The sequence below is a fragment of the Manacus vitellinus genome, unplaced genomic scaffold (genome assembly GCF_001715985.3).
Source record: "Manacus vitellinus isolate BGI_N305 unplaced genomic scaffold, ASM171598v3 scaffold_22_pilon, whole genome shotgun sequence".
In the NCBI taxonomy this organism is placed as follows: Eukaryota; Metazoa; Chordata; class Aves; order Passeriformes; family Pipridae; genus Manacus; species Manacus vitellinus.
The window spans coordinates 13,919,891-13,941,868 of NW_021939632.1; the positions used below are offsets into that span (position 1 = coordinate 13,919,891).

Genomic DNA, 21,978 nt, shown 5'->3' on the forward strand with positions numbered 1-21,978 from the left:
CCACTGGGAAGAAAAGTAATCGTTCCATCCCAGTCCAAAGCAGCACACAGAGTAACAATCTGTGTTATAAGCGCATCAAAAACCAATCCCTTAAAAGAAAATAGCAGAAATATCCTTTACGCGGTGGCTGTAACAAGCGGTTCAGCACACAGATTTTTATTTATTTATTTCCCAACGCTAAAGCTCAGGTTGTTTGCTGGGCTGCAGCGCGGCCGTGGCGCTGGGCCGTGCGGTCGGTGCGCGCGGGGGGCGCTGAGGCGAAGGGCGCTCGCCGAGCGGGGGGGACGTTCCCGTCACGCCGGGGCCGGGACACGTGCGAGCCCGCGCCGCCAGCATTTGCGCATGCGCGCCCTCTCGAGGCGGGGCGAGGCGGCCGTCACGCGAGCGAGGGCGCGAGCGCAGGGCTCGAGGCAGCGGTCTGGGCATGCGCGCGAGCCGCGCGCGCGCGCGGCACAGCCATTGGCTCCTGGCCCGCTTTCGGCGGGCGGAAGCGGAAGGGCGTTTGCGCGCGCTTACTTCCGGCGGGCGGCGCGCGGGTTGGTTCGCACTGCGCGGGCCGCTCGGACATGGCGGGTGAGGCCGGACGGGGCAGCGCGGCGGCAGGACGGTACGGGGTGCGAGGGAGGGGAGCGCGGCTGCCTCTGCCGCCGACTGTGTCTCTATCCCCCCGGTTGCCCTGGTCGTACTCTTGCTGCGGGGTGTCCTCGGGCTCACGGCCCCCGAGCTCGGTAGTGCTGAGCCGGAGTATATCTCCTTGTCCGCGAGTTTTTTGGGGGTGGGCAGCGAATTAAAAGCCCGAAACTGTTTTTACTCCCAAGTTCACTCATTGAAGTAAGCAATATTAGAACTTTCTGGTGATACTTCTGAAGTGAAGGGGGGCTGTGTTCGTAAAGCTCTTGGAAAATGCCATCAGTGAAATGTCTTCTGTGCTGGATTCTGCTTTGAAAAACAGACTAATTGCAGTTCGCTTGCTTTTTTCTCCCACATCCTCTCTGGAAGAGCAGTGGTAGCCAAGTAATTGCCGGTGGTTTACATGCCATTGCAGTTCATGAACACCTGTTTGTGAAAATGACTTAATGCAAACACTTAATACGTGTTACTTAACCAGTTTTTTTAAATAACGTGTTAGGTTGAATTCTTAATTTCATACTTACATTTTAAAATATATGTTTAATTGGTAATAACTTATAACACTTGCTAATTTTATGGTAATGTCTTTAATTCTCAGAAATTAAATGGAGAGATGCTTGTCTGTTTTCTAGTTCTTCTTTATAGTTCCAGAGAAGTGTTTAAGATAAATCTCTATGTTCTCCATGTTACCACACTGTAGCATATTGTAGCTTTTCTTAATCTTACTTGTTCAGTGGTTTTGTGTTGTGTGTTTTCTGTAGTTTTTACAACCCTTTTTCTAATATGATCTTTGAGTAATATTGACACACAGACTGAACACCTCTTAAACCTTAAAAAACCCCAACTTTTTCTTCAGGACTTACTGCTATGGAGAAGAAGCTGGCTGAATACAAGTGTAATACAAATGAAGCAATTCAGCTGAAGCTAGGTAATGTCCCTTTTTAAATGCTGTACAGTTGATATTGGAGTATTAGTACCTTCCTAAGAAATGTTCTTATACTTAGATTCACCCAGGTATTAATATGTCCTTGTTGATGTGAGCATGCAACTCACGAAAGCAATGCATGGTCTAGTTTGCTGAGACTACTGGAATTCAAGTACAGCTGTAGAAATTCAGTCCTATCTCTGCATGATAATCAACACTTTATTACCATGTTACCAGAGTGCATTGGAATTCCATCATCTTATTTTCTTGAAGCATTTGTTATATTCTTTGCTTCTGTAATCCTTGTGACATGGTGTAGTCCTAAGTATGTGTTGACTTCATGGTGACCGTAGCAGCAGAACTAATTTCTTTAGGGTTACAAATATCTAATTATATGTTTCTAACATCTTTCCCTTTCCTCTTTCTTTGATGGGGGGCGTTAATAAAAGGCTGAAAAGTGTTGTTGGGTTGGGGTTTTTGCTGCCCTTCCCTCTCAACATCTGGATTACACAAGACATTTTTAGTGAAATTTGTTTAAAATCTGAAGAGAAAAGATACTGATCTTTCAAGAACTGTTTATTGCTCTCTCTAACCAATTTGCTTACTAGGATACTTAAAATACAGCCAGAATTACAGAACTCTTGGTGGACTTGCTTATATCTTAAACTTATGTGCAGCTGTAATAACTTGAAGAATAAGGTGTATCTGTCTAATTTTTAATCTTTACAGCCCCTCAACTATTTGTTCCCTTGAGCAGTACATATATATACACCTTAATTTATTAAGGAAGTTGAAGTAATGAACTTGTTAAGCACTTTTCAGAACTATTAGCAGTCTGTTCTGTACAGCTTAGTAGCATTTTCAAAACACAGTGGCTTGTGAGCCAAAATGTTGTTATAAGCAAAATATTTAAGTTTTTCAGCCACTGTATTTGTGAATATTTCTCTTACTCTGAAAAATTATGTCAAACAGTAGACCGAATGTTCTATTTTTCTCTTCCACCTTTCTAAAGACAAAGAATTAGAGATAATGACATCTGAGTGAAATTTGTCTAGAAATCCAAGGAGCTACTATATCAGGTTTTTAATTAAGGTGCCCATTGCCCATTTCAGCTATTTTTTTTTGCTTTTTTTCTTCCAGGGAGTTTAGATGTTCCATATACTAATTGTGTTAAGAGGAAGATACGAGATGCTACAAAGTTGTACCATTTAAAAAAATACCAAACATTACATGGGATATAAAAGCAGTCATACACTATCATCTTCAGGGTCTTAATTTCTTCTGAGAATTGCTCTTTGGTTTTTGTTTTGTTTCTCCTTTGTTTGCTTTCTTTTAACACTTGTTACTTTGCCTCAAATCTGTTGCTCTCTGAATTAAACCCAAGAAGGCAAGAGCAACCATCTCCTTTGCTTTTGAGAGGGTCAGACTTTTATCTTGTCACTTGGACACTCCTCATTCACATTTTTCTCTTTGACTAATTACTCTCTAATATTATCAGAAAAAAACTTTTCTTTGTCTCTGGTTTTACTGGAGTAAAGCAGCAATGAAGCTGTAGTTCAATATTCCACATGCTTTAAAAAAAAAGCTGTAATAGCAATATTAACTCTTGCAGCATTGCATACTCCTGCTAATGCAATATCAACTCATTCAGCATTAAAAATGTGTAACAGTTGTTTTGAGCTACCTGTAGTTTGTTACCATGACTGAACTATATCTTTAATGCCTGAGTTAAGAGTTACAGCCCTTCCAATTCGAGGCATTTTTTTAAACTGCAAATACACAGAATGTTTAGGAATCAAGTTTCTCGCTATTTTAAATTTTTTTCCTGGGAAATCCTACTTTAATCTCTAATTTCATCCACTAATAAATCTTATATTTAATGATGGAAGAACTTCTGTCATAATTGCTGTGGAGCAACTGCTATAATTCTATAAGCATGAATAAAATGCTTGTTCAGTAAGTTACTGAGTTTGAATAGATGCCATTATAGTGAATGTTTTTACATTACCAGAGAAAGCCATGTTTATTACTAGGCTTTGAAGAAAAGTAAAGAGTCAGGAAGAAAAAAAAAATCACTAAGTGTTTTGGTACTATTGGTACAAGTACCAGTGTAATATTGTTGCAGCTGTTTTGTATGTATCCATGCTGATTCTCCAACATTTTGACATGAATATAAATGCACATAAACATTTCTTTCCAGTCATCTCTCCATGAAAATCATCTACAGTGAAGTGTTCTCACCTGCATCTAGGAGAAGAATGACAGAAGGAGAAGGCAACATTGATTACACGATTGATGTTCTTATTGCAGGAGTAACCAGCTGAGCAGTGTCCTCAGTGTTCAAGATGAAGTTAAAGGCAGAATATTCAGGAGATGCATGTATGAAACATATACATGTGTGCATCTGTGTCAATTTTTCAGTTTTATTCTGATAAGTGATTTGACATCCTCAGATCAAACAACATGCACCTAAATTGTATGGGATGTCATTTCATTTGTGTGTCAGCCTAATGTACATAGTTTCTTAACTGAAGTTGTCTGTAGCAGAAGAATGCATGAACAGCTACCAGGGCATCTGTGGATAAACAAACCAAAGCCGATGACTTGGTCATGCTCTTTTTTTTTTTTTTTTTTCTTTTCCCCCTCCTCAGTTCGCTTTCCTGAGGATTTGGAGGATGACAACACAACATTTAATCCAGAGTACAGCCATCAAGTGTTTGGAGATGAGTAAGTTAAAGTTTCCATAGTCAAATTAATAGGTCCAGAAGGGAAGAGTTGCTTCCAAATTGTTAGAAAACAAGAAATCCTGCTGTACTGAGTACAGGAGGAAAATCACTGCCCTAGTCCTGCCGGCCACACTATTGCTGATACAGGCCAGGACACTGTTGGCCTTCTTGCCCACCTGGGCACACACTGGCTCATGTTCAGCTGCTGTTGACCAGCACCCCCAGGTCCTTTTCTGCTGGGCAGCTTTCCAACTACTCTTCCCCAGGTCTGTTGTGCTGTAGTGGGGTTGTTGTGACCCAAGTCCAGCAGCTCAGCATTCCACCCAACTTGATGTTGTCTGCAAACCAACTAAGGGGGCACTTGATGCCCTCATTAAGGTCATTGATAAAGATATTAAACAGGACTGGCCCCAGCACTGAGCCCAGGGGAGCACCACTTGTGACCAGCTGCAGCTGGATTTAACTCCATTCCCCACCACTTTTTGGGCTTGGCCATCCATCCAGTTTTTTACCCAGTGAACAGTGCACATGTCCAAACCATGAGCAGCCAGTTTCTCCAAAAGAATGCTTTAGAAATGGTGTCAAAGTCCTTACTAAAGTGGAAGTAGGAAAGTATTGTTTCTTCTATTTAGAGTATGCTGACTTAATTAGTACTGTAGGGAAGTCAGCCACTCTGTCCCTAGTGCTGAAATGTCATTTCATATTTTCAGTAGAGTGATATTCAACAATCTGGCCATAGTTAAAAAAGATCAACAACAACAACAAACCCAGCCTACTAAGGAAAATCCAGGTGCATGTTTCTGTAGACTTCTTGAAATAGTTATGTTTCTTAATTTCCATTTCCTTTTTAAAAGCATTCTGAGTACTCCAATTAGGATTAACTATGTATAATTCTAGTAATGGGAGAACTCTCCAATCTGTTAGTATAACTAACAAGCAAATTCTTGTTCTGGAACTTCTATTTCAGGTTTTAAATTATGAATGTGCTATCATAAAAGAAAAATCCCAGTAAAAAAAAAATCAGCTATGCTTTAAAATAACAAAAATTGACCTGTTACTTTGTGAACACTACTGTTTTATCAAGATTTTTCCTAGAAAAAGAATTCTCTATACTTCATAAGAATATAGGGTTTGTGTTCAGGCAACTCATATTTTCAAAGTGTAGAAAAGGCTTTTGTAGGGTTTTTTTTGGTTTTTTTTTTTTTTTGCATTTGCTCAGTTTTGGTGACATTGGATAACTAAATAGAAACTCAACCAAAAACTGTCCACATATTGCTATGTCTCATTATCTGTGTTTTGTACAGTATAAATTGCAGTAGTTTATTCCAAAATGTTATACTACACTGCAAAGTAATTTCTAATAAATGTTATTGATCGACTCATATAAATACCTGTTAAGGAGTTAAAGCTATTGAAAAAACATAAACACAGGATTAGCTATTTCAGGTATTAGCTATATCTCTCCTGAGCTGTTACAGTAAGGGCAGAGACATTGCCTTGCTGAGTTCAGAAACGTGTTGTATTTCTCCCCTAGAGGAGCAACACAGTAGCAATACTTTAAGTCATTGTCTCTGTCTGGATAGTGCACATCCAGTTCGATTCCCTTTTCCTATTAGGAAGCTTACTCTACCTTACTGGGAAAGATGATGGGAACTTCCAATGAGATGAAAGCACTGTGATGTGAATATTTTGCTTTGTGTAGAGTTCCTGATTGTTCTTTTCTTCTTTCTCAGTGAAATTGCTTTTGGCTACAAGGGGCTGAAGATCCTTTTGTATTACATCGCTGGTAACCTGTCCACGTTCTTCCGCATTGAATACACGTCGAAAGTAAATGAGAAGTTTGACTGTGTGGAGGTAAGTGCAGGTGTCTACCTTTGAAGGTTTACTTGGGCATGGACAGGAATTCTAGGTTTAGTAATATCCCCCCAAAACATGGTTTAACTTAACAATAAACAAAAAAGCTTCCTTTGTTGCTAAGCTGTAAAAGAGCTTTGGACTTCCATCTGTACGTTTTCCCCTTCTTTGACTCCAGTGCCATCAGAATTGTGTCAAGCAGTACAGTGAGACATGAAGTGCTAATACCAAAACCAATTCCACAGAAAACCCCTCTACTTGACAAGTCTGTATTTTCATGTTAACCAAGTCCAGGTTTTATGCTGAAGAGAATTCAGTAAGAAGGAAAAGGAGATTTTTGTAAGCACTTCATGATATGGTATGTGTGTCTCTTTAAATGTGGAGGACAAGTAAGGCAGAAGAGAGATTATAAACTTGTGGACAGGTATCATGTGTGCTTTACATCTTAAAGGAATATGATATACAGTTATCTGCAGTTATCTGCAGGGGGTTTTGTTTGCTTTTTCTATTTTTGCCTACAGGTTTTCTGAGCTTATAGAATACTTGTAGAAAAGATTTGTTTTCTCTCGTACTGTCTATATGCTCTCAGAATATTCTGACTTGTATTTAAGTTACTAATTTCAAGTTCATTGGAGTTTATTTAAATAATTGCAAGGAGAGGCCTATTGCAAAGGGAGAAATACATTGGAATTACTTTGGTAAGTGAATTTTAAAGGTTTGTCCTTCTTTATTCTGAAGGTGTTTTAGAATATACTTACTTCAACAGGCTAAGTGCCTGGACAATATCTGAAATACTTTCAAGGGTAGAGCAACATATCTTAGGAGTGAAAGGTCATGTTCTTCAATCTTAAGAATGTTTTCAGAAATAAGGGAAAAAGGAATGCTGTTGGTGATGTAGTAAACATTAAAATCAAATGGTCCAACCTTTCACCAGTATAATTTCATAATTATCACAATAGGAATCCACACCATAGCACCTTTTTACTGACAGTCTATTTTCTGTACAAATGGCAAACCCACTTTACTTTTCTGGAGGTACAGGCAAGGTAAACAAGGTCTGTCTTGTCCAAAGCATACTGAAACTTTTGATTGCTCAGAATCATTGCTTTTTTCAAACCCTGTTTCCTATACAGAATTGTTCCTCCAATTGATTAAGGGATTGAGGTGAAGACAAAAAAGAGGATCATTTTGAGAGAGGCTTCTTTGTGCTTTCCAGAGCATTTACAGGCTTTGACTGGATGGGAAGAATGTGGTTGCTTACTCTGTGCTTTCCTTGGTGTTACTAACACTGTACATTCAAATAGACTGCTCATATTGCTGTATCTAAACCTGTGTAGAAAAAAAGACATGGCTGTAATCAATCTTGCTCTCATTTGTATTTGCCATCAGTTTAACCACCTTAAAGTATGAATGCATATGCAGAGATTAAAACATAAGCTGTCATTACAGCAGGATGTTAATTTGAATGCACATTAACATTTATTTTTCTGAGTTAACTGTTTGTTTGCTGATCTCTGCTCCTTGAGGATAATTATACTAAGAGGCAGATTATCCACCATGCATGACAGATAATCTTTGTGCTGTGAATAGATGGTGTTTAGGAAAGGACAGCAGTTTCTGCCTTTAACATAGCTGGTTACAAGTAAGATGTTGGTTTTAATGCTCCACAAAGTTATTCACAGCTTAGGATTTTGTATCTAAATACCCCTACAAGCCCATTCAGTGGTGGGTGGTTTTATTCTGTGATATTAAATTTGGTTTGATTATTGCTAAAGCAGCTGCTACAGTCCCTGCTAGGGACTGACAGAAATACTTATCCCAATACCTCTCCTTTTTTTTTTCTCCAAGATGTTTTTGAACATGAGGAAAAGATACAATCCTGAAATGTCAAGAGACAGAACTCCAGTCATATTTATACATCTGAACATGGTTTAGCTCCATCTTTATTGAGGAGGGCTCAGCAGAGTATGATTGTGTTTTGAACAGAAGTTGGCACTTCATTTAATGAAAATAGACAGAATTTTCCCTTGGGTGAAGTTGATTTTTTCAAATATCTGAAGAGAAGCTGCTTTCTTCTAGTGTAAATATTAATAGCATTGACCTCTGCATTGTTGCTTTGAGATTTGCAGCTGTTCCAATATTTTCCTTTTCATCTGCATTTTATGATAGGGTGGAGGAAAAGTATTTCACTAAACTATATATCTTGCTTTGCAGCTAGTCTATATGTTTATAGACTTTGATACAAAAGTTAATGAAAAAGTGTTATTTTAATATTGGCATATTTTTCTTTCTTTCATGTAATACTGCTGATCACTCCATTGCTCCCCACTGAAATACATGCATGGGTTAGAGAAATTCAGCTTTTAAATATGCTTCTATAATTATTTTAAATTCAATCACTTTTTGAAACAGCATCTACATGGTATACAAATGTCATAGCTGCCTGTTAGTACAAGAATAATCTCTATGTTAAAATTATCCAGACTCAAATGCAATGTACAAAGACATTACCCATTTAAACAGTCCTACTAGAAATCAAGTGTAATTACAAGCCTATACCAAATTCCCTGTCATCACCACACATGATTCTGATTATGAAGGTAATACATTACAGGCAGCACTTCCATGAACCAAAAGCTCAACAATTCTTGGCTGGCTTAATTCAGGTTTTTGCATGCTTCACTGTATGTGGCTTTGCCTATGTTAAACACTGTTGGAGTAGTCAACAGGATTGTTTTTCTGAAGAGAACCTTAGGTGCCATTGCGTGCATCCATTCCTGTTGGTAAGATATGAGTGAAATTAACCTCTCAACGAGAGCAAGGAAGTACACAAGGGAAGGCAGTTACAAATTCTGGTAGGTCCTTGGATTATGAGCACCTCAGAAGGGTTTGGAAAGGGCCTACGAAGTAATTCATGTTTCTGGCCTACAAAGTAATTAATGTTTCTGTTAAAAAGTACAGGTGTTAATGAAACGTTGTTTTTTATGTTGTCGATATGTCAAGATTCCAGTATTCCAGGACTTGCTAATTGAAAATTGGATCACTTAAACTTCTGCCACCAGTCCAACTGAGGATTCTGGGATTTGTTCTGTAAGAGAGAGAAATCCTGTTAACCCTAAAAGTAACTAAAGACTATATTTTCATTTCTTAAATTATGTCAGATCCCATTTCAAGGGGAGAGAATTTTTAGGAAGCAATAGGTGAAAATATGTTTTAGTCATATAGAACCAAGAAGTATTATCTGGTGCTTTATCTGCTAAGTCTCTGTCATCTTTTAATCCTTTCTATTTTTTTGAAAGTAAGATTTTTCCTTGGTGGCAGCCAGTGATGGATGTGTTATCTTACAGGCTTTCAGCAGGTGAAAGTTTGGCTTCCTTCTCACCACTAATGAAGAAAGTTACAAATATGAAGGGAAGCAAAATTACTTAATCATTATTTATATGGTACCTCATACTGTATGTTCACCTTGTTTAGATAGCTTCCACATAACCTGAGATACTGAACTGATGCTTGGAAGTACTGTTTTAATTCTAGGTTATTTTTACATGCCTATTTCAGCTATATAAAATGAGTCACTATGGATTCTTAGTTGTGGTTCCCTACAGCTCTGTAATCAGTGCAGACTAAGATCTACTTAAACAGTGCATTTGCATGGTTTAAAAAAAAAAAAGTAATTTCTAAAATGTGTTCCATATAAATATGTTTTTAAATGTATTACGTTGATTCTGAAAAAATGGCTTATTTTATGTAATGCACTTAAATCAGTAAGTGTAAAGAAAATGTTTTAGTTAATACTGGTCTGTGAAGAATAGCAAAGGCTCCAATAAATTATCTTTGTTTTGAGAATGAAATGGATGTAAAGACTGTACATGTTTTAACTTGGTTCTTACACCAAGTATTGTAGAGCTGTATTTTAACTGCTTAATAGCTCTCTCTCCAAATATAAATATAAATGTTGGTAGTACCAAACCATTAAGAATAAAACTTGTTTGTGCTGAGCTAAATCCATCTTTCTCTACAATAAAACTGTAACTGAATGATAAAGTGCTATTCATTTGCAGGTGCATTGCTTCTACTTAAGGGCCTATGGTTGAAAGGACAGGAATTAGTAGCATGTTGTATTAGCCTTTTGTAGTGTATTTTGTTCTAAGCATCTTAATTTCCCTGTTTTGAATGCTAAGTAGCAAGGGTCTTGGTTTTGAACTAATACCCATCATGCATGTAAACGGTGTGAAAGAGCTGCTTAGTAAGTTAACACAAAGTGTTCTTGTGTCCGTCCTTGTGGAAATAGATACAATACAAACATTACAGCTGAACTCACGGCAAACTCCATTAAGTAAAAACCTGGATTCATTGTCTAGAGGAAAGTTTGAATTGAATGTAAGCTCATTTTGTTGAATGTAATGTCAGGCTTTTAGGGGTTGTATTGAGGAGAACGGTTTTGTTAAGTTGAGACCAATTCATTAAGTTTTATTGCCTGGTGAGAAGCAGTAATACGTTATTGTGAAACTTCATCAAATATTCATGGTTAAAAAGAAGTAGTAAATGTATTCAATCAAGTGGTCTTCTGGGGGTCTGAAAAGGATTATGAAGTCTGCTCAGCTGATAGTCTCTAACTTTTCAGATAACCAAAGTGAAATCTGTGAATTAAATTTTGGTGTCAGAATATTTTGTCTTCCACAGTATGTTAGACTACAGGTCAGATTTGCTGACAGTATTCTTAAATTGTACTATTTTATGTCAAACTTTGTTTTCAAAACTGTCTTTTATTAGAATGGGGGATGTGGTTGTCTGAGTTTGTAATGTGTTTTGGAGCTGATCCTGTAGACAGGCATTTCAAGCAGGGGGACACAAGAATGCAAGAGTGTGCTAGCTGTCACTTTTCTGTTTGGGAGCTAACATTTTTGATCTTTGTGCCTGTTTCTCTGCTTAGTTCTGCATTACCTAGTAGTTATTGCAAGCTGCTTGTTTGGGAACCTGAGTTCTACAAGGCTGTGTTGCATAGCATAGTCTGGAAGAATTGCTGTCTGGAATGTCTTAGCTTCTGAATGTGCTCCACTTACAGAATAGCTATCAACACTCTTAGACAAACTTGGACAAGTGTAGCAATTTCTAAACATAATAGTGTTCATTAACTTATGCTGTAACCAAGAGCTTTTTGATGCTTACAGTGGCTGGATTGTGACCTTTCTGATTTCACCAGTGCAGCTTCTTTACTTGCTGGAAGGTCATCACTAAACAACAGAAATGCTTCCCTTCTTTTTTTTTTTTTTTTTAATTACTGGTAGGCCATATCATCTCTCATATAGTCGTTTCTTATAGCACGATAATGACATCAATGCTGTTTTTTTTCTCATCTTCCACTGATCCTGCCCCTTTTTGTAATCTGCAGGCAGATGATGTTGAAAGTAAAATTAGAGAAATCATTCCGCCTGGTTTTTGCACAAACACAGATGACTTTGTGTCTCTGCTGGAGAAGGAGGTCAACTTCAAGCCCTTTGGAATGCTGCTACACACATATTCTATCCATAATGAGGAAGCCGGTGAAGATATAACATACCAGATATACAAGGTATGAAAAATTAAGTTAAACTTCTGCTTTTGAGCGACCAAATGCAATTTTATTTTGCAAGGATGCACTTTCTGTAATGATTGAACCGTAGTATATAAATACTATCATTTTATCCATTTATTAATCACTGTAAACATGCTTTTTTATATCCGATAATTTAATTAGGTTTTGCGTGTTTTTTTTCCTCTTACATCTGTGATAGGTTTCACCTGACTTCTCCTGGCTTTTTCCCTAGGCTGACATGACATGTCCAGGCTTTCGAGAATATCATGAAAGGCTTCAGACGTTCTTGATGTGGTTTATTGAAACTGCTAGCTTTATTGATGTAGATGATGAAAGATGGAACTACTTTCTAGTGTAAGTACAGTTCTAAAGCAACAGTGGACCTTATTACCTCCACAAAGCCTGCATTTTAATTGTGGCTGGCCAATTATTGGAGCAGTATAATGATATTTTTCCCAGGAAAGAAAAACCATTGTTTATGAGGCTTGAGTTTTCCTCCATTATGCTTTGGGAAAGCTTGAGAATAGAGCTGAATTAAATGCTGTTGTCCGTTAGAGCCCTGAATGTAGGCTTAAACAGTAAAATGAGCTTTGCCTGTGTTTTCTTTTACTTGCCACCTATTCATCTTTATAATAGGCAAGTGCACTGAAGTGCTGTAAAGAGGCCTGATTTATCCAAGTTGCTGCACACCAATTAAGTGAATTGTACATTCAGAACATAGCAGGTGTACCCATTGGGCCCTCACAGAGTAGCTTGCTGACACTGAAAATTCAGTTGGAGAATGGAAAAGAAAATGGACACTGCATGGGAGCGCGACTGTAATTGACCTGCTTGGCTTTCTGTTTTATCTGCAGATTTGAGAAGTATAATAAGGATGGAGCTACGCTCTTTGCGACCGTAGGCTACATGACAGTCTATAATTACTATGTGTACCCAGACAAAACCCGGCCACGTGTAAGGTAATTGGCGGTGTAACTCGTGCCTTGCCTTTTATTTCAGAAGAGGGAACTGCTGAAGTTCCCAATACTTGTTTATAATGGTGTTGATTTGTTTAAAAAAATCCCCATTATTAGCTGTCTATGCACTGATTTATTTCATTGTTTCCTTCTTGAAGCGGAGGGAATCTCAAACAAGTTTGGAATATTTAACAATTTTAAGACTCTGTTGAAAATTACATTTTAACATTAAGGTTGCTACACATACTTTAATCTAAAATGAAATACCATTTTGTTTTTAAGACTTTATATTTGCAAATGCATAATTTGAACTGAAAATGCATTCCTTTGTCTGTAGTCAGATGCTGATCTTGCCACCATTCCAAGGAGAAGGCCATGGTGCTCAGCTGCTTGAAACAGTTCATAGATACTATATGTCTTCTCCTACAGTACTTGATATAACAGGTTTGTGTTAAATTTTTAACAAGCAACTTGTAGCATTCACAGGTTGTTAGCCCACAAGCTAATTTCTGTGTTCATTTGTCAGAATTACACAGCCTTTTGAAGATTCAGCTTCTGCTCAGTCCAGCATCAGTAGTACCCTGGTTTACAGAAGAAGTGTATATAATGTAGCTCCTTAAATACTTTACTTAGAAAACAGTACACCAGGAAAATTCCATCCCTAGCGTGAACGGATTACCAGCTAATTAGCCATTTTATTGTGAGATACACAGATGAGTTTGCCAAGAGATCAAGCTTTGTCAAATTCCTTGTTCAACTTCCTTCTGTTAACCAAAACTCAGACTTCAGGGGGCACACACTCATCTAACTAAATTAACGGATTAATATTAGTGTGCAAGATGAAATTTTACAGACAGTAAAAGGCCATAGAGAACTTGTGCTCTAGGAGCACACATTGCTGGCTGAAGGCATCTGTGATATTAGAGGTGTGTGCACAAATACCTAAAAATAAAAGATTATTGAGGAAATGGAAGAGGGGATAAAGGGTGGATGTGCATTACAAAAATAACACTAGAAATTGCCACAAGTGTGACATCTGTCCTGTGGTTTCAAGTCTAGCATAGGAAGAAATATAGTTGAAGCACAATTTGACCATTCAATTCTATGTGCAGTCTCATCTTGGTTAGAAATAACTCCCCATTCTAATTAAAACACAATTGACTGCTTGCTTCATAATGCATTGTTGCAGCATAATCATAACAAAAGGTAATCCACCTCATAATTTTAATCCAGTTCATGGGAACCCAAGGAAGTGTAACTTTGTTTATGCAACAGAAAATCATCTGCATCATGCATTTACTTTTTCCTTTTTATAGTACAGAGCTTTAACTGAGGATGAATAAAGTCTTAACATGGTACTGCATAAATCATTTGACATATGCATGGCTCAGTGCCTTAAATACAGGGTTGTAGCAACCAGTAAATGTGCACTAAAACAGGATTTAATTTTTTTATGGAATGAAGGAGGAGAAAGTTTACAATATTCTACATGTCATTCAAGGCTCTTACAGAATTATTTATTGTCCTTTTGAGCAGGAAATTCGGCTGGACAGACCTGACATTGTCAGGATATTTAGTTACGTATCATCTAAAATTGGGAAGTAAAGCCTTTAACCTTTCTGAGAAGAGTTAACCTCTTTGAAAGAGCTAACGATGTATTAAAAAACTTCCGAGTTTCACATTTACAACAAATATTTTGTTCTGCTTATACCCGGTCATGCTGACACAAGCAAAACGTATGCTGATAGTGCTTTACTGTACAGAAACTGCCTCATGTTTCTCTTAACTAATCTGAGCTCAAATGAATGGACTTAACTTTAGCGCACCTTCTCCAATCTGTTTTGTAGAGTAAGTGCTATAAGGTTTGCCATACGAGATTAGGCCACTCATGCATAAAACATGTTAACTGATACAATCATCATAAGCATCCTCCAACCAAAAAAATAGTTGTGCAGTGCTGCACAAAGATAGCAAAAACTTCTATCCCAGTCCTTGGTAACTTTTTTTTTTCTTTTTGATTATCCTAAAACTGCAAATTTCAATTATTTACAGTGTTCCTCAAAACTAAAGAAAAACACAGGTGGGGTATAAGCTGGTTAGCAATAAACTCAGCAAGGCTAGTTCATGCAAAAATGAGGGTTGGGGGAAAACATAGCCCTGCTACTTATTTGTGGAGAGCCTGTCTAAACAAACAAGGAAGAAAGAGATATATTCACAGTGTTGTTCGTAAATAGGAACAATGTGGATGGGACCACTTTGATGTTAACTGAGGCTAGTTCTCAACTTCGGTGTTTTTTTCTTAAAGCAACAATTTTGATAGCTATGCTGTCATTTTAAGCAAAATGGAAGTAACTTGAAATTATGATCAGCTTTTGCTGAGGTGCTTCCAGCCTTTTAATTTTGGATAATCGTGTCTTTTGGGTCTTTCTACCTTTTCCTGTCTTCCTTGCTAACATAGACTATAACTCGTGGTCAATACCTGTCTTCAGCTAGCTTACTTGTGTACAGTAGGATATTTTCACCACTCTTTGTCCACATAATTTACTTGTGTTTTAGTAGTTCTACCACTCTGTCAAATATAGAATAGACGGAGGATGTAGAAAAAAAGGTGTTATGCACAGAGTAGTCTTACTTTTCCCAAGAAGTTAAATGGGATTGAACATGTGTGTTGTCAGTTTCTTATAAATGCACATAATATAAAACTGCACAGTACTGCATACACAAAATATTACAAGTTTCTCTTTCCGTGACCTGCTTGATGTCTGCTGTCAAACACCTAAACCTTTGATAGCAGTACTTAAAATTAACTAATTAAACAACACAGTTGTTTATATCACGGAATAGTCTGAGTCAGAAAGGACCCCCAAGGATCATCGAGTCCAAGTCTTAAATGAATGGCCCATAACAGGATCAAGTCCCCAACCTTGGTATTACACTGATGAATGCTGTATCCACTTTTGTTGTCCATAGTTGCTTGTAGTTACATCCCAGAGATGAGAAAACAAATAATGCTGATAGGCTTTTTTTATTCTTTCTAGCTGAAGATCCATCAGAGAACTATGTGAAGCTAAGAGACTTTGTTCTTGTAAAGCTCTGTCAAGATTTGCTGTGCTTTTCCCCAGTAAAGTTAATGCAGGGTTTCAGCCAAGAAATGGTGACGGAAGCTCAACAGAAATTGAAAATAAATAAGGTACTGAATCAGAACCATTGTAGTTGGACATATTCTTATCAAAATAATAGAATAACAATATAAACTTAGAGATGGAGACTTGGAATTTACACACTCTGGCTTATTTTTTCAGTTTTTTAGGATGTATCTGGAGAGACCTAGCTATTGGTTTTAGATAAATGCTTTTTTTACTTACAAAAGTCTGTTGTTGTAATAGAATTTGACATGGTTTTGATGTCTTTCAAGTGTATTTATGTAAATAATAAACGTTGCTTTGGGAATAAACACCTAAGTGGTAAACAACTGCTACTAAGGCAACTCTAAACACTTGGAGAACTGAACAGGTGAATTGAAAATTAAATTTGCTGGTAATCTCAGTAAGTTATTAAACTCGTTTGTGAGTATAGTAGTGAAATGGCAGAGTTGCTTAATAAAAAATGTATTCGAATGTGGTTTAATGAAAACTTTGAGGCTTGAGGGATGGGGAATGTGAAGCTATATTCAGATGTGTTCATGAAAATGGTATAGTTTGTGTAAGCCTTCTGTATTTTAAATCTGAAAGGATAAATGTTCGGTTTGATTTTTTTTTTTTAATGGTATAAAAACAAACAAACAAATGGTATAGCAAACAAACCACCTTATTTATACTTGGTCTTAAATTCTGCTTTCATACAGATACAACCTGTAGGGTTTTTTTCTCCTCAGATGTCATACTATCAGATAGTGATACCAAAAGCACTTCTGTTTTTCAATTTACTAATTAATTTTCTTCACTAGTAAACAGAAAACTTTAAATATTTTTGTTTCATTTTCCTATTTAGAACTTCGGGGGCCTTCTGAAGGGCAGTGGGTATTATGGGGATTATTAAAATTAGCAAAGTAGATACTGTTTGATATTGTTTAATGTCACTCTAGTTCCAGTCCTTCAGTTCTTTGAAGTATTTTTGGATTCTGGTTTCTGGGCTTTCTGCTGTTTATTAACACTAGGTCCTTGAAGCACCAATACAGCTGGTGCAACACTTTGAGAGACCAGACACTGGCTGCATGGAAGAAAATGGTTTTGAAGTTAAAAGAAGAATGTTTATTCATTTAACCCAGCTGATAGGAGGATAGATTTGACAGAGGCTCTGTCCATGCCTCTGATTGTCTTCTGATAGGTTGAGGAATTACTCTAATATTTCAATATTTCTCCACTTTGAGTTCTGTTGAGTGACCTCTTCATTCAGACGTGGTTTTTATTCTCCTTTCTGTTCATCAGCAACACACAAGACGAGTCTATGAAATCCTCCGATTGCGTGCGACAAACATGGGGGACGCGGAACAGTCCAGGAGCTACCGGTTGGACATTAAAAGAAGACTGATTGGCCCCTATAAGGTGTATATAACTTAAGTATCATTTAATACTTTTTTCAGGGCTAATTATGCTTGATTTTACTTTCATTTCCATAAATGTAGTTGATGCCAATTATGTTGCCAATCAACTACTATTAGTTATGCAGTGTTCAACTGGCATGTGTACAGATGAAGAGATCATTCGTACTTTGCAGTGCTGAAGATCCTGACTGTTTCCTGCCCAATTCCAGCAGGAGGTTGCTATTAAGCTTATGCTCTCTAGCTACAAGTGGCATTATGCCCATGTAGGTTTAAGGGGAAAAAATTGTCAATTTCTTGAAAAGGCTAAAAATATGTCTTAAATAGGCAAGCCAAAAATGTGAAGATGTAAATGCTGTAATAAGTTTATACTGCAGACTAGGTAGTAGTTTAGCTTCCTGTTCTACTTGTTAGCTAGGTCTTAACAAAACAACTTGCTAGAAGTAATCAACATAGAACTCTGTGCAGATGGAATATACAGTAATTTCAGCAGTAAAATTCAAGCAAATACTAAACTAGATACAAAGTAATTTTCTTAGTTCCTATTAATTATGGGTTCCAGGATCTTCAGTATGGTTGGTCTGCGTTGCATAAACTGACCCTTTGGCATACAGGTTGAAAAAACTATATCCTAGTTACTAATGGCATCAGTCTTTGACTCTTGATGAAAAAAGACCACAAATAAATCCACATTTATTGCTATAACTGGCACATTAGCTGCTCTCATCAATTAGGTACTTGCTAAGCAAACCAAAATCCTGTTGAAAAAAGAGTATGAGGAATACCTCGATTAGCTTGCAAACCTTCCTAAAGCAGCACTTACCCTGTTATACCACAATACCAAAACTTTGATTGTAGTCATGTTGGGATTATGGGGGCTGTTAGCAGAAATGAGAGCCCAGCACTGTATTAAATACTTGTCTGATCTGGAGATAACACCATGTCATGCTGAGTGGCAGAACCTTAATCAATACATTTTCTCTTTCATGAGTGTCTTGTCTCATTTGTTAAATTTCAGTCAGTGTCCACTACAAATAAGGTGATTTTTCAGCAAACAGGACTATTACATGGTTTCAGTTAATTCACTCAGCACTGAAGTCCTGTGGGGGAAATGCAAAATTCCCAATAAGCAGCTTCAATTCTACTGCTTCCAGCAGGTGTTTCCACTTCAGTCTTTGCATGCAATAAATGCATGGATAATGAATGGATTTTGTATTGCTAGATATGCAATATTACTACTTTAGAATATTGCATTTCTGATTTTTCTGTTATTTCAATGAGGATTCAAAGGAATCCTTAAAGCAACCAACACCTTTTCCCCTGATTTTAAGTTTCATGTTCTGGAATAGTCATCTTGTTTGTGATAGTTCTACCTAGTAAACAGCTTACTCATACACTCATTTTAAACATTTTCCAATAAATTTTAGTTACAGTGCTGTTTTCAAAAAATTTTCAGAAATAAAATTAAACTAACTTTAAAATTAACTAAAATTAAACTAACTTTAGTTAGATGGTAATTTAGAGGGAGGGGGAGCAAACTTTAATAAACAATCAGGAATATTACTGCATACTCTAATACTGGTATCATTTTATTATGTGAAGCATATGATAGCTTCATTTTAACAGTGCTGTATAATAGAATAATTCTAAATTGTCACTACCTTAGTAGAAATGGTATTGCATCTTACAACTATTTCCTGGCTAACAGTAGCAGTAATAAAACTATATGTGGAAACTTCAGGGAAAAAACATGTAATACATCTATTCTCATTGAAGTCTTCACATTAGCAAGGTTGCTAAACATACTGAGACTTTTATATATATGGCACCACTAGACCTGGAATGACTGATACAGCAGGTATGTTGCTCTCTGTATAAGCAATACTAATACAGGAAATAGAAGATTTGTTATATTAGTGAACAGGGTTTAAGGTTAGTTGGAGGGTGAGCAGCTTGTGAAATGTCTTCATTTCTCAAGAACTCTGCTTTTGATTAATTGATGATGATTTGATTTTGATATTGGTGGACTGTGCTGGTAGACATGTCTCCCTGATCATGTCTTTGTTCTTCATGTCATCCCTGTTGGAAGTAAATACCACTGCTGTGCTGATACTTTGTTTGGGTTTGCTACTTCAACAGAATATACTTTTCTGCCTAGCCCAGTAACTTGCTCCCTAAGAATTTTCTTGAAACTGCCCAGGTAAAATGTTACTGATGGCAGTTTTCAGAATCTTGTGTACCTGGATATGCTGGTAGTATATTTGGAGGGAAATGGATATTGGAACAACTGGTTATCTGAAACACGCAAAGGGAGCTTTTGCTTTCTACCAGGAATCTGGAACTTAGAGATGGCCTAACGCTACAGCATCAGATGTAATGGGCATTTAAAAGCTGACAGCCTTTTTTCAGAGCTAATACTTATAATCTAAACAGATATTCTTGTTAATTAAGCAGACTTAGATTTAGAATAAGAAGGTTTTAGTTCTTCTACTGACAGAAGCTTGGTCAGAAGGTACTCATCTCTATTTTGATTTGGGCAACTCATCACATGTTTTGAGTATCTTATACATTTTGACTAGATAGAGCTAACAAGAATCTAAAACTTGAACATCTGTGTTGCTTTTGACATTGTTTCTACAAGGAAAGATTTCTTGATTGTTGGCAGAAATGTGCCTGGAGGCCTTATCAGGACTTAAGTACAGAATCTCCTTTTCTGAACTGAACTTTGCCTATCTGTGGAATCTGTGGGAGATTATAAAAGCTTTTCTGATCTTACTCATTTACAGTTTACTGTGGTCTCCACTCCTCCTTCCTGACACTCAGCATCAACCACAGAAAGAAAACAAATATTCCTGTGAGAGATAATTGTAAAATTAGAGAACAGAAGGAGATTAATTTTGAGACTGATGGTAGAAATAGTTGGGTGAAATTTCCTTGATTCCACAGGCATTGCAAAGATTTATTGATAAGATGCCAGGCATACATAATGTCTTTTTTTAATGAAATGTTGAATGACATTCTGCTTTTACAAAGCAAGAGAAGACTGAAGAATTAAAAGTACCTGAAGAACTATATATTCAGATATAGATATCAGCTGTGTAAAACTATATCTGGGAAAAGGAAATACAAAAGCATTTTGAAGTGTTTTTAAGAAGCAGGTAAAAATATCGCATGTGACACAGCAAGGAGAACTCATCTTCTTGCTGTACAAATACACTTATGCTTGTAAATAATCTTATTTCATTTCACCATTGTTACTGCTAGTTCCTGACAATTATTACTTGAATAATTTGTAAGAATTTGTGAAACTTTTTCTGTATACAGGAGGCTTAAAATTAATTTTTGATAGTTATGGGGAAATTAGTTGGCTGAACAGCTACATAGTGGGACACCAGTGTGATTAATGCCAGTGTAGAACTAAATATCCTGGTCATTTTTCTGCAGTCAAGTTTTTCATGCCATACATCTTCAGTAGTAGGTGTATTGTTAGACCTAATCTGTTTGGTTGAGGAAAAAAAATCGAAACCAGTTTTCACTTCACTAGTTCATTGATAATACAGAAACTATAAGGCTTTAACAGAAGAGATGTACAGCCACTGTAAATGCTTTTCTTGGGATTAGGGACATCTTAAAGAACTAGATACTGAAATTGAATAAATTTTAATGAAATACCATATTCTTGATAATTATTGTTGTGTTCAAACTGCTGTTTGTTTGATTGCTTAGAAAAAACAGAGAGAACTTGCCAAGATGAGAAGGTGTCTAAGACCAGAGGAGATGACTAATCAGTTGAACCAAATAGACCTAAACATGCAACGTGAGCAGTTAGAAGAGAGCTTCCAACAGCTTGTTTCAGATTACCGAAGAGTCCTAGAACGACTTGCACAAGCGTGAGGATCCTGCCTGTACAGGAACTTGCAGATTTCTGTACAGTGTTGTACATCCTTAATTGCCACTTAACTGCAAAAAATCTCATGTGACGTTTTAATCACATTAAAGGTGACTTGTGTTTCTGTGCATTTTGAATATTTTCTATTTTTGTGTTGTAGATTTTAAAATGTTGTACTTTAGGTTTGGGGGCACTTCTTGCTGAAATAAACAAAGTAGATTCTCAGATACAGTGTCACTTCAGTTGTATGAATTTTCTTTTACCCTTCTGTTTTGCATCAAGACTTAATAGATACCTGAATAGGAAGTGCTTAAATTTATATATGAAATCTCTGAAATTTCTCCTAATTTGATTCTCCTCTGGCTGTTCTGCTTGGATACTCTTGTACAGCGTAGGGCCTGTGCTCTCTTGGGTGTAATGTCACACAAGCAGGTTACAAGGGTGGTTCTGTGCTCTCGCTGCTGTGCTTCCTGAGTACAGGCTCTTTACCTTTTCCTAAAAGTGTATCCTGCTGCCATAAGCTAACAGACCCTTTCTATTTAAGCCTCTAAAGTGCCTTGAGCACATCCTTTTTCAAACCCCCAAATTTTCAGGTTCATAGTTTTCAGGAAAATACCTCACAGTTGGGGAACCAGCTAAGACTTTGTAAGAACTCCGATAGCTCTTCTACTAGTGGAAGAAACATAAATCTGTAGGAAGCAAGTGCCTTTATATAGTTCCTTGATTCTATTCTGCTATCTTACTTCTCAGACTTGAGGTTAATTCTTAAATATCCTGTCTGTCCTCCCTCAAAGGAATAAATTATGTTATCTTTTCTGGCAGTTCAGACTTTAGAGGACTTAATCAGAATAAGAATTGTTGAAATTTATTAACCATGTTTCAT

General features: G+C 37.0%; 1 protein-coding gene across 2 annotated transcripts; it reads left to right on the top strand.

Moving 5' to 3' along the window:
- Positions 1-512: 512 nt before the first annotated feature.
- HAT1 (histone acetyltransferase 1) lies at positions 513-21,322 on the top strand. Of its 2 annotated transcripts, none has more exons than XM_018075821.2 (11): positions 513-573; positions 1,487-1,558; positions 4,207-4,282; positions 6,015-6,135; positions 11,528-11,707; positions 11,943-12,064; positions 12,565-12,669; positions 13,004-13,110; positions 15,705-15,856; positions 17,094-17,210; positions 20,933-21,322. In XM_018075821.2, exons 1-11 carry the CDS (start codon positions 567-569, stop codon positions 21,098-21,100), a joined length of 1,227 nt encoding a protein of 408 aa, XP_017931310.1. In that variant the 5' UTR covers positions 513-566; the 3' UTR covers positions 21,101-21,322. The 2 variants fall into 2 exon arrangements, with proteins under 2 accessions (XP_017931310.1, XP_017931311.1); XM_018075822.2 differs by lacking the exon at positions 513-573 and adding an exon at positions 646-831 and having other exon boundaries at positions 20,933-21,320.
- The last annotated feature ends 656 nt before the right edge of the window (positions 21,323-21,978 follow it).